Below are 13,641 nucleotides of genomic sequence, written 5' to 3'. Positions count from 1 at the left end.
TTAACATACACTAAGTTGACTGTGCCTTTAAACAGTTTGGAAAATTCCAGAAAATGATGACATGGCTTTAGAAGCTTCTAATAGCCTAATTGACATATTTTGAGTCAATTGGAGGTGTACCTGTGGATGAATTTCAAGGCCTACCTTCAAACTCAGTGTCTTTTTGTTTGACATCATGGAAAAATCAAAAGAAATCAGCCAAAACGCCAGAAAACAATTTGTGGACCTCCACAAGTCTGGTTCATCCTTGGGAGCAATTTCCAAACACCTGAAGGTACCATGTTCATCTCTACAAACAATACTATGCAAGTATAAACACCATGGGACCACGCAGCCGTCATACAACTCAGGAAGGAGACGCGTTCTGTTTCCTAGAGATGAAGTACTTTGGTGCGAAAAGTGTAAATCAATCTCAGAACAACAGCAAAGGACCTTGTGAAGATGCTGGAGGAAACGGGTACAAAAGTATTTATATCCACAGTAAAACGAGTCCTATATTGACAGCAAGGAAGAAGCCACTGCTAAAAAACCGCCATAAAAAAGCTAGACTACAGTTTGCAACTGCACATGGGGACAAATATCTTACTTTTTGGAGAAATGTCCTCTGGTCTGATGAAACAAAAATAGAAATGTTTGGCCATAATGACCATTGTTATGTTTGGAGGAAAACGGGGGAGGCTTGCAAGCCAAAGAACATCCCAACCGTGAAGCACGGGGGTGGCAGCATCATGATGTGGGAGTAGTTTGCTGCAGGAGGGACTGGTGCACTTCACAAAATAGATGGCATCATGAGGTAGGAAAATGATGTGGATATATTGAATCAACATCTCAAGACATCAGTCAGGAAGTTAAAGCTTGGTCGCAAATGGGTCTTCTAAATGGACAATGACCCAAAGCACACTTCCAAAGTTGTGGCAAAATGGCTTAAGGACAACAAGTCAAGATTTTGGAGGGCCATCACAAAGCCCTGACCTCAATCCCATTGAAAATGTGTGTGCAGAACTGAAAAAGCATGTGTGAGCAAGGAGGCCTGCAAACCTGACTCAGTTACACCAGCTCTGTCAGGAGGAAGGGGCCAATATCCACCCAACTTACTGTGGGAAGCATGTGGAAGGCTACCCAAAATGTTTGACCCAAGTTAAACAATTTAAAGGCAATGCTACCAAATACTAATTAAGTGTATGTAAACGTCTGACCCACTGTGAATGTGATGAAAGAAATAAAAGCTGAAATAAATAATTCTCTCTACTATTATTCTGACATTTCACATTCTTAAAATTTAGTGGTGGTCCTAACTGACTTAAGACAGGGCATTTTTACTAGGATTAAATGTCAGGAATTGTGAAAAACTGAGTTGAAATGTATTTGGCTAAGGTGTATGTAAGCGTCCAACTTCAGCTGTATATAAAATCGAGCACACAGCCATAGACCAACATTGGCAGTAGAAAGGCCTTGCTGAAGAGCTCAGTGACTTCCAACGTGCCATCGTCATAGGATGCCACCTTTCCAACTTATCAGTTAGTCAAATGCCTTCCCTGAGAGACCTGCCCCGGGTCAATTTTAGGTGCTGTTATTGTAAAGTGGAAACGCCTAAGAGCAACAACGGCTCAGCCGCCAAGTAGTAGGGCACACAAGATAGCCTAAGATAACCATGCACAATGCCAAGCGTCTGCTGAAGTGGAGTAAAGCTCGCCGCCTTTGGACTCTGGAGGAGTGGAAACATGTTCTCTGGAGTGATGAATCACGCTTCAGCATCTGGCATTCCGACAGACAAATATGGTTTTGGAGGATGCCAGGAGAACGCTACCTGCCCCAATGCATAGTGCCAACTCTAAAGTTTGGTGGAGGAGGAATAATGGTCTGGGGCTGTTTTTCATTGTTCGGGCTAGGCCCCTTAGTTCCAGTGAAGGGAAATCTTAACACTACAGTATACAATGACATTATAGACGGTTCTGTGCTGTCAACTTCATTGCAACAGTTTGGGGAAGGCCCTTCCCTGTTTCAGCATGACGAAGCCCTTGTGCACAAAGCGAGGTCCATACAGAAATGGTTTTTCAAGATCGGTGTAGAAGTATTTGACTGGCCTGCACAGATCCCTGACCTCAACCCCATCGAACACCTTTGGGATGAATTGGAACGCGAACTGCGAGACAGGCCTCATCGCCCAACATCAGTGCTCGACCTCACTAATGCTCTTGTCGCTGACTGGAAGAAAGTGCCCACAGCAATGTTCCAAGATCTAGTGGAAAGTCTTCTCAGAAGAGTAGAGGCTGATATAGCAGCAAAGGGGGTCAACTCCATATTAATGCCCATGATTTTGGAATTAGATGTTTGACGAGCAGGTGTCCACTTACTTTTGGTCATGTAGTGTATATTCTATTCTTAGTTACAATAAAAGTGACTCCAAAATGACGTAATACATTGATTATCATTCATTTCTATTAGGCACAAAATAATCTGAAACACAACCAAAACAAATAGTAAATGCATCCAACAAATGTTTAAAGTCACAACCTTGTTCCAGCCATTGTGTGCTCTGAATATGGGACCAAATATTTAGCATTTTACTCCTTTAATACACATTTTGGTCCACTAAAATGAGGGTGGGTGGGGACTATGTACAAAAAGTGCTGTCATTTCTAAACGGATCATCTGATATGGATGAAAATATCCTCAAATTAAATTTGACGGCCTGCAAATTTACCTCATTCAAAGTGCTGGAGTACAGAGCCAAAACAAAACGAAAATATGTCACTGTCCCAATACTTTTGGAGCTCACTGTATATATTTTATTGTATCATATTTTTTGGAGTGCGGCAACAATTTGCTAAATTAATTTTGGGGAAACTCTGCAGGTTTTGCTTCATATCTTTGTTCAGAAGTTCTTGTTTATTTGATGGTATTTTTATCAAAGACTAGTGTTGAGTGACATTTGTTTGGTTGAGATTTACACAAACTCTCTCACAATGTGTGCTGGATTACACAAGTCAGTCAATGTCAATATTTGAAGACACTCTATTGTCTTTTGTTCCTCAAACCCCTTTCTTGCACACACAGAGCCCGCAATCATCAGAAACCTCATGTCCACTGAAATCACAACAGCATCTGTGTCTCTGAGCTGGACTGAACCATTCGGAAACAGATCCTTCTACAGAGTAGAATGGACTGATGGCAATACCAATGGCAGTCAGAATACCCCAGAAACCTCTTTTAATGTTACTGCTCTCACTGCTGGAGTGCAGTACCTCTTCACAGTCACTGCAGTGGCTGGAGATAACACAACTGTAGGACAGAGCAAGACGGTTTCTAAGTATACAAGTAAGTAACTCAGATACTTTAGTGTTGGATTGTTTCAATTCCACAGACACTATTTGTATTCATTTATACGTTACTTGTTTGGATCCAAGAACGTGATGATTTGAAAGTTTGCCATGTCTTCCTGCAATGAGACATTTCAGATGATTTTTGCCCAAAAGAAATTAATGGTAAATAATGTATTATGTCATCTTGTAGTCACTTTTATTATACATAAGAATAGAATATGTTTCTAAACACTTCTACATTAATGTGGATGCTATCATGATTACAGATTGTCCTGAATGAAATGTGAATAATTATGGGTGAGGAACTGAGATGCACAACATATCATACCCCCCCCCCCCCCCTACAAAAATGCTTACCTCCCCTGTTACTGTAATGGTGAGATGTTAGCATGTCATGGGGGTATGATACTGTATTTATGCATCTGTAACATTCTCACTCATCATTATTCATGATTCATTCAGGATTTTCCATAATCATGGTAGCATCCACATTAATGTAGAGGTGTTAAGAAATACGCTATATATACAAAAGTATGTGGACAACCCTTCAAAAAATGGATTTGGCTATTTCAGCCACACCTGTTGCTGACAGGTACAGTTGAAGTCGGAAGTTTACATACACTTAGATTGGAGTCATTAAAACTTGTTTTTCAACCACTCCAAAAATGTCTTGTTAACAAACTATACTTTTGGCAAGTCGGTTACGAAATCTACCTTGTGCATGACACAAGTAATTTTTCCAACAATTGTTTACAGACAGATTATTTCGCTTATAACTCACTGTATCACAATTCCAGTGGGTCAGAAGTTAACATACACTAAGTTGACTGTGCCTTTAAACAGTTTGGAAAATTCCAGAAAATGATGACATGGCTTTAGAAGCTTCTAATAGCCTAATTGACATATTTTGAGTCAATTGGAGGTGTACCTGTGGATGAATTTCAAGGCCTACCTTCAAACTCAGTGTCTTTTTGTTTGACATCATGGTAAAATCAAAAGAAATCAGCCAAGACGCCAGAAAACAATTTGTGGACCTCCACAAGTCTGGTTCATCCTTGGGAGCAATTTCCAAACACCTGAAGGTACCATGTTCATCTCTACAAACAATACTACGCAAGTATAAACACCATGGGACCACGCAGCCGTCATACCACTCAGGAAGGAGACGCGTTCTGTTTCCTAGAGATGAAGTACTTTGGTGCGAAAAGTGTAAATCAATCTCAGAACAACAGCAAAGGACCTTGTGAAGATGCTGGAGGAAACGGGTACAAAAGTATTTATATCCACAGTAAAACGAGTCCTATATTGACAGCAAGGAAGAAGCCACTGCTCAAAAACCGCCATAAAAAAGCCAGACTACAGTTTGCAACTGCACATGGGGACAAATATCTTACTTTTTGGAGAAATGTCCTCTGGTCTGATGAAACAAAAATAGAACTGTTTGGCCATAATGACCATTGTTATGTTTGGAGGAAAACGGGGGAGGCTTGTAAGCCAAAGAACATCCCAACCGTGAAGCACGGGGGTGGCAGCATCATGTTGTGGGAGTAGTTTGTTGCAGGAGGGACTGGTGCACTTCACAAAATAGATGGCATCATGAGGTAGGAAAATGATGTGGATATATTGAAGCAACATCTCAAGACATCAGTCAGGAAGTTAAAGCTTGGTTGCAAATTGGTTTTCTAAATGGACAATGACCCCAAGCACACTTCCAAAGTTGTGGCAAAATGGCTTAAGGACAACAAAGTCAAGGTTTTGGAGTGGCCATCACAAAGCCCTGACCTCAATCCCATTGAAAATGTGTGTGCAGAACTGAAAAAGCATGTGTGAGCAAGGAGGCCTGCAAACCTGACTCAGTTACACCAGCTCTGTCAGGAGGAAGGGGCCAATATCCACCCAACTTACTGTGGGAAGCATGTGGAAGGCTACCCAAAATGTTTGACCCAAGTTAAACAATTTAAAGGCAATGCTACCAAATACTAATTGAGTGTATGTAAACGTCTGATCCACTGTGAATGTGATGAAAGAAATAAAAGCTGAAATAAATAATTCTCTCTACTATTATTCTGACATTTCACATTCTTAAAATTAAGTGGTGGTCCTAACTGACTTAAGACAGGGCATTTTTACTAGGATTAAATGTCAGGAATTGTGAAAAACTGAGTTGAAATGTATTTGGCTAAGGTGTATGTAAGCGTCCAACTTCAGCTGTATATAAAATCGAGCACACAGCCATAGACCAACATTGGCAGTAGAAAGGCCTTGCTGAAGAGCTCAGTGACTTCCAACGTGCCATCGTCATAGGATGCCACCTTTCCAACTTATCAGTTAGTCAAATGCCTTCCCTGAGAGACCTGCCCCGGGTCAATTTTAGGTGCTGTTATTGTAAAGTGGAAACGCCTAAGAGCAACAACGGCTCAGCCGCCAAGTAGTAGGGCACACAAGATAGCCTAAGATAACCATGCACAATGCCAAGCGTCTGCTGAAGTGGAGTAAAGCTCGCCGCCATTGGACTCTGGAGGAGTGGAAACATGTTCTCTGGAGTGATGAATCACGCTTCAGCATCTGGCAGTCCGACAGACAAATATGGTTTTGGAGGATGCCAGGAGAACGCTACCTGCCCCAATGCATAGTGCCAACTCTAAAGTTTGGTGGAGGAGGAATAATGGTCTGGGGCTGTTTTTCATTGTTCGGGCTAGGCCCCTTAGTTCCAGTGAAGGGAAATCTTAACACTACAGTATACAATGACATTATAGACGGTTCTGTGCTGTCAACTTCATTGCAACAGTTTGGGGAAGGCCCTTCCCTGTTTCAGCATGACGAAGCCCTTGTGCACAAAGCGAGGTCCATACAGAAATGGTTTTTCAAGATCGGTGTAGAAGTATTTGACTGGCCTGCAAAGATCCCTGACCTCAACCTCATCGAACACCTTTGGGATGAATTGGAACGCGAACTGCGAGACAGGCCTCATCGCCCAACATCAGTGCTCGACCTCACTAATGCTCTTGTCGCTGACTGGAAGAAAGTGCCCACAGCAATGTTCCAAGATCTAGTGGAAAGTCTTCTCAGAAGAGTAGAGGCTGATATAGCAGCAAAGGGGGGGTCAACTCCATATTAATGCCCATGATTTTGGAATTAGATGTTTGACGAGCAGGTGTCCACTTACTTTTGGTCATGTAGTGTATATTCTATTCTTAGTTACAGTAAAAGTGACTCCAAAATGACGTAATACATTGATTATCATTCATTTCTATTAGGCACAAAATAATCTGAAACACAACCAAAACAAATAGTGAATGCATCCAACAAATGTTTAAAGTCACAACCTTATTCCAGCCATTGTGTGCTCTGAATATGGGACCAAATATTTAGCATTTTACTCCTTTAATACACATTTTGGTCCACTAAAATGAGGGTGGGGGGGGACTATGTACAAAAAGTGCTGTCATTTCTAAACGGATCATCTGATATGGATGAAAATATCCTCAAATTAAATTTGACGGCCTGCAAATTTACCTCATTCAAAGTGCTGGAGTACAGAGCCAAAACAAAACGAAAATATGTCACTGTCCCAATACTTTTGGAGCTCACTGTATATATTTTATTGTATCATATTTTTTGAAGTGAGGCAACAATTTGCTAAATTAATATAGGGGAAACACTGCAGGTTTTGCTTCATATCTTTGTTCAGAAGTTCTTGTTTATTTGATGGTATTTTTATCAAAGACTAGTGTTGAGTGACATTTGTTTGGTTGAGATTTACACAAACTCTCTCACAATGTGTGCTGGATTACACAAGTCAGTCAATGTCAATATTTGAAGACACTCTATTGTCTTTTGTTCCTCAAACCCCCTTTCTTGCACACACAGAGCCCGCAATCATCAGAAACCTCATGTCCACTGAAATCACAACAGCATCTGTGTCTCTGAGCTGGACTGAACCATTCGGAAACAGATCCTTCTACAGAGTAGAATGGACTGATGGCAATACCAATGGCAGTCAGAATACCCCAGAAACCTCTTTTAATGTTACTGCTCTCACTGCTGGAGTGCAGTACCTCTTCACAGTCACTGCAGTGGCTGGAGATAACACAACTGTAGGACAGAGCAAGACGGTTTCTAAGTATACAAGTAAGTAACTCAGATACTTTAGTGTTGGATTGTTTCAATTCCACAGACACTATTTGTATTCATTTATACGTTACTTGTTTGGATCCAAGAACGTGAGTTGCCATGTCTTTCTGCAATGAGACATTTCAGATGATTTTTGCCCATTAGAAATGAATGGTAAATAATGTATTATGTCATCTTGTAGTCACTTTTATTATACATAAGAATAGAATATGTTTCTAAACACTTCTACATTAATGTGGATGCTATCATGATTACAGATAGTCCTGAATGAAATGTGAATAATTATGGGTGAGGAACTGAGAAGCACAACATATCATACCCCCCTACAAAAATGCTTACCTCCCCTGTTACTGTAATGGTGAGATGTTAGCATGTCATGGGGGTATGATACTGTATTTATGCATCTGTAACATTCTCACTCATCATTATTCATGATTCATTCAGGATTTTCCATAATCATGGTAGCATCCACATTAATGTAGAGGTGTTAAGAAATACGCTATATATACAAAAGTATGTGGACAACCCTTCAAAAAAATGGATTTGGCTATTTCAGCCACACCTGTTGCTGACAGGTACAGTTGAAGTCGGAAGTTTACATACACTTAGATTGGAGTCATTAAAACTTGTTTTTCAACCACTCCAAAAATGTCTTGTTAACAAACTATACTTTTGGCAAGTCGGTTACGAAATCTACCTTGTGCATGACACAAGTAATTTTTCCAACAATTGTTTACAGACAGATTATTTCGCTTATAACTCACTGTATCACAATTCCAGTGGGTCAGAAGTTAACATACACTAAGTTGACTGTGCCTTTAAACAGTTTGGAAAATTCCAGAAAATGATGACATGGCTTTAGAAGCTTCTAATAGCCTAATTGACATATTTTGAGTCAATTGGAGGTGTACCTGTGGATGAATTTCAACTCCTACCTTCAAACTCAGTGTCTTTTTGTTTGACATCATGGTAAAATCAAAAGAAATCAGCCAAGACGCCAGAAAACAATTTGTGGACCTCCACAAGCTGGTTCATCCTTGGGAGCAATTTCCAAACACCTGAAGGTACCATGTTCATCTCTACAAACAATACTACGCAAGTATAAACACCATGGGACCACGCAGCCGTCATACCACTCAGGAAGGAGACGCGTTCTGTTTCCTAGAGATGAAGTAATTTGGTGCGAAAAGTGTAAATCAATCTCAGAACAACAGCAAAGGACCTTGTGAAGATGCTGGAGGAAACGGGTACAAAAGTATTTATATCCACAGTAAAACGAGTCCTATATTGACAGCAAGGAAGAAGCCACTGCTCAAAAACCGCCATAAAAAAGCCAGACTACAGTTTGCAACTGCACATGGGGACAAATATTTTACTTTTTGGAGAAATGTCCTCTGGTCTGATGAAACAAAAATAGAACTGTTTGGCCATAATGATCATTGTTATGTTTGGAGGAAAACGGGGGAGGCTTGTAAGCCAAAGAACATCCCAACCGTGAAGCACGGGGGTGGCAGCATCATGTTGTGGGAGTAGTTTGTTGCAGGAGGGACTGGTGCACTTCACAAAATAGATGGCATCATGAGGTAGGAAAATGAGGTGGATATATTGAAGCAACATCTCAAGACATCAGTCAGGAAGTTAAAGCTTGGTCGCAAATGGGTCTTCTAAATGGACAATGACCCCAAGCACACTTCCAAAGTTGTGGCAAAATGGCTTAAAGACAACAAAGTCAAGGTTTTGGAGTGGCCATCACAAAGCCCTGACCTCAATCCCATTGAAAATGTGTGGGCAGAACAGAAAAAACATGTGTGAGCAAGGAGGCCTGCAAACCTGACTCAGTTACACCAGCTCTGTCAGGAGGAAGGGGCCAATATCCACCCAACTTACTGTGGGAAGCATGTGGAAGGCTACCCAAAATGTTTGACCCAAGTTAAACAATTTAAAGGCAATGCTACCAAATACTAATTGAGTGTATGTAAACGTCTGATCCACTGTGAATGTGATGAAAGAAATAAAAGCTGAAATAAATAATTCTCTCTACTATTATTCTGACATTTCACATTCTTAAAATTAAGTGGTGGTCCTAACTGACTTAAGACAGGGCATTTTTACTAGGATTAAATGTCAGGAATTGTGAAAAACTGAGTTGAAATGTATTTGGCTAAGGTGTATGTAAGCGTCCAACTTCAGCTGTATATAAAATCGAGCACACAGCCATAGACCAACATTGGCAGTAGAAAGGCCTTGCTGAAGAGCTCAGTGACTTCCAACGTGCCATCGTCATAGGATGCCACCTTTCCAACTTATCAGTTAGTCAAATGCCTTCCCTGAGAGACCTGCCCCGGGTCAATTTTAGGTGCTGTTATTGTAAAGTGGAAACGCCTAAGAGCAACAACGGCTCAGCCGCCAAGTAGTAGGGCACACAAGATAGCCTAAGATAACCATGCACAATGCCAAGCGTCTGCTGAAGTGGAGTAAAGCTCGCCGCCATTGGACTCTGGAGGAGTGGAAACATGTTCTCTGGAGTGATGAATCACGCTTCAGCATCTGGCAGTCCAACAGACAAATATGGTTTTGGAGGATGCCAGGAGAACGCTACCTGCCCCAATGCATAGTGCCAACTCTAAAGTTTGGTGGAGGAGGAATAATGGTCTGGGGCTGTTTTTCATTGTTCGGGCTAGGCCCCTTAGTTCCAGTGAAGGGAAATCTTAACACTACAGTATACAATGACATTATAGACGGTTCTGTGCTGTCAACTTCATTGCAACAGTTTGGGGAAGGCCCTTCCCTGTTTCAGCATGACGAAGCCCTTGTGCACAAAGCGAGGTCCATACAGAAATGGTTTTTCAAGATCGGTGTAGAAGTATTTGACTGGCCTGCAAAGATCCCTGACCTCAACCCCATCGAACACCTTTGGGATGAATTGGAACGCGAACTGCGAGACAGGCCTCATCGCCCAACATCAGTGCTCGACCTCACTAATGCTCTTGTCGCTGACTGGAAGAAAGTGCCCACAGCAATGTTCCAAGATCTAGTGGAAAGTCTTCTCAGAAGAGTAGAGGCTGATATAGCAGCAAAGGGGGGGTCAACTCCATATTAATGCCCATGATTTTGGAATTAGATGTTTGACGAGCAGGTGTCCACTTACTTTTGGTCATGTAGTGTATATTCTATTCTTAGTTACAGTAAAAGTGACTCCAAAATGACGTAATACATTGATTATCATTCATTTCTATTAGGCACAAAATAATCTGAAACACAACCAAAACAAATAGTGAATGCATCCAACAAATGTTTAAAGTCACAACCTTATTCCAGCCATTGTGTGCTCTGAATATGGGACCAAATATTTAGCATTTTACTCCTTTAATACACATTTTGGTCCACTAAAATGAGGGTGGGGGGGGACTATGTACAAAAAGTGCTGTCATTTCTAAACGGATCATCTGATATGGATGAAAATATCCTCAAATTAAATTTGACGGCCTGCAAATTTACCTCATTCAAAGTGCTGGAGTACAGAGCCAAAACAAAACGAAAATATGTCACTGTCCCAATACTTTTGGAGCTCACTGTATATATTTTATTGTATTATATTTTTTGAAGTGAGGCAACAATTTGCTAAATTAATATAGGGGAAACACTGCAGGTTTTGCTTCATATCTTTGTTCAGAAGTTCTTGTTTATTTGATGGTATTTTTATCAAAGACTAGTGTTGAGTGACATTTGTTTGGTTGAGATTTACACAAACTCTCTCACAATGTGTGCTGGATTACACAAGTCAGTCAATGTCAATATTTGAAGACACTCTATTGTCTTTTGTTCCTCAAACCCCTTTCTTGCACACACAGAGCCCGCAATCATCAGAAACCTCATGTCCACTGAAATCACAACAGCATCTGTGTCTCTGAGCTGGACTGAACCATTCGGAAACAGATCCTTCTACAGAGTAGAATGGACTGATGGCAATACCAATGGCAGTCAGAATACCCCAGAAACCTCTTTTAATGTTACTGCTCTCACTGCTGGAGTGCAGTACCTCTTCACAGTCACTGCAGTGGCTGGAGATAACACAACTGTAGGACAGAGCAAGACGGTTTCTAAGTATACAAGTAAGTAACTCAGATACTTTAGTGTTGGATTGTTTCAATTCCACAGACACTATTTGTATTCATTTATACGTTACTTGTTTGGATCCAAGAATGTGATGATTTGAAAGTTTGCCATGTCTTTCTGCAATGAGACATTTCAGATGATTTTTGCCCAATAGAAAATAATGGTAAATAATGTATTATGTCATCTTGTAGTCACTTTTATTATACATAAGAATAGAATATGTTTCTAAACACTTCTACATTAATGTGGATGCTATCATGATTACAGATTGTCCTGAATGAAATGTGAATAATTATGGGTGAGGAACTGAGAAGCACAACATATCATACCCCCCCCCCTCCCCTACAAAAATGCTTACCTCCCCTGTTACTGTAATGGTGAGATGTTAGCTTGTCATGGGGGTATGATACTGTATTTATGCATCTGTAACATTCTCACTCATCATTATTCATGATTCATTCAGGATTTTCCATAATCATGGTAGCATCCACATTAATGTAGAGGTGTTAAGAAATACGCTATATATACAAAAGTATGTGGACAACCCTTCAAAAAAATGGATTTGGCTATTTCAGCCACACCTGTTGCTGACAGGTACAGTTGAAGTCGAAAGTTTACATACACTTAGATTGGAGTCATTAAAACTTGTTTTTCAACCACTCCAAAAATGTCTTGTTAACAAACTATACTTTTGGCAAGTCGGTTACGAAATCTACCTTGTGCATGACACAAGTAATTTTTCCAACAATTGTTTACAGACAGATTATTTCGCTTATAACTCACTGTATCACAATTCCAGTGGGTCAGAAGTTAACATACACTAAGTTGACTGTGCCTTTAAACAGTTTGGAAAATTCCAGAAAATGATGACATGGCTTTAGAAGCTTCTAATAGCCTAATTGACATATTTTGAGTCAATTGGAGGTGTACCTGTGGATGAATTTCAAGGCCTACCTTCAAACTCAGTGTCTTTTTGTTTGACATCATGGTAAAATCAAAAGAAATCAGCCAAGACGCCAGAAAACAATTTGTGGACCTCCACAAGTCTGGTTCATCCTTGGGAGCAATTTCCAAACACCTGAAGGTACCATGTTCATCTCTACAAACAATACTACGCAAGTATAAACACCATGGGACCACGCAGCCGTCATACCACTCAGGAAGGAGACACGTTCTGTTTCCTAGAGATGAAGTACTTTGGTGCGAAAAGTGTAAATCAATCTCAGAACAACAGCAAAGGACCTTGTGAAGATGCTGGAGGAAACGGGTACAAAAGTATTTATATCCACAGTAAAACGAGTCCTATATTGACAGCAAGGAAAAAGCCACTGCTCAAAAACCGACATAAAAAAGCCAGACTACAGTTTGCAACTGCACATGGGGACAAATATCTTACTTTTTGGAGAAATGTCCTCTGGTCTGATGAAACAAAACTAGAACTGTTTGGCCATAATGACCATTGTTATGTTTGGAGGAAAACGGGGGAGGCTGGCAAGCCAAAGAACATCCCAACCGTGAAGCACGGGGGTGGCAGCATCATGATGTGGGAGTAGTTTGCTGCAGGAGGGACTGGTGCACTTCACAAAATAGATGGCATCATGAGGTAGGAAAATGAGGTGGATATATTGAAGCAACATCTCAAGACATCAGTCAGGAAGTTAAAGCTTGGTCGCAAATGGGTCTCTAAATGGACAATGACCCCAAGCACACTTCCAAAGTTGTGGCAAAATGGCTTAAAGACAACAAAGTCAAGGTTTTGGAGTGGCCATCACAAAGCCCTGACCTCAATCCCATTGAAAATGTGTGGGCAGAACTGAAAAAACATGTGTGAGCAAGGAGGCCTGCAAACCTGACTCAGTTACACCAGCTCTGTCAGGAGGAAGGGGCCAATATCCACCCAACTTACTGTGGGAAGCATGTGGAAGGCTACCCAAAATGTTTGACCCAAGTTAAACAATTTAAAGGCAATGCTACCAAATACTAATTGAGTGTATGTAAACGTCTGACCCACTGTGAATGTGATGAAAGAAATAAAAGCTGAAATAAATAATTCTCTCTACTATTATTC

At 40.7% G+C, this 13,641-nt stretch overlaps 1 protein-coding gene across 1 annotated transcript in view; it reads left to right on the top strand.

The window, feature by feature from the left end:
- Window positions 1–13,641, top strand: part of LOC135556901 (receptor-type tyrosine-protein phosphatase beta-like) — a 126,602-nt gene that overhangs the window by 66,775 nt on the left and 46,186 nt on the right. The window contains exons 9-11 of the mRNA XM_064990309.1: window positions 3,058–3,318; window positions 7,194–7,454; window positions 11,309–11,569. Of these exons, the coding sequence (XP_064846381.1) occupies window positions 3,058–3,318; window positions 7,194–7,454; window positions 11,309–11,569 (783 nt within the window). The remainder of the gene's footprint in view (window positions 1–3,057; window positions 3,319–7,193; window positions 7,455–11,308; window positions 11,570–13,641) is intronic.

The sequence above is a fragment of the Oncorhynchus masou genome, chromosome 15 (genome assembly GCF_036934945.1).
Source record: "Oncorhynchus masou masou isolate Uvic2021 chromosome 15, UVic_Omas_1.1, whole genome shotgun sequence".
NCBI classification, from domain to species: domain Eukaryota; kingdom Metazoa; phylum Chordata; class Actinopteri; order Salmoniformes; family Salmonidae; genus Oncorhynchus; species Oncorhynchus masou.
This window is presented reverse-complemented; position numbering and strand designations above follow the sequence as displayed.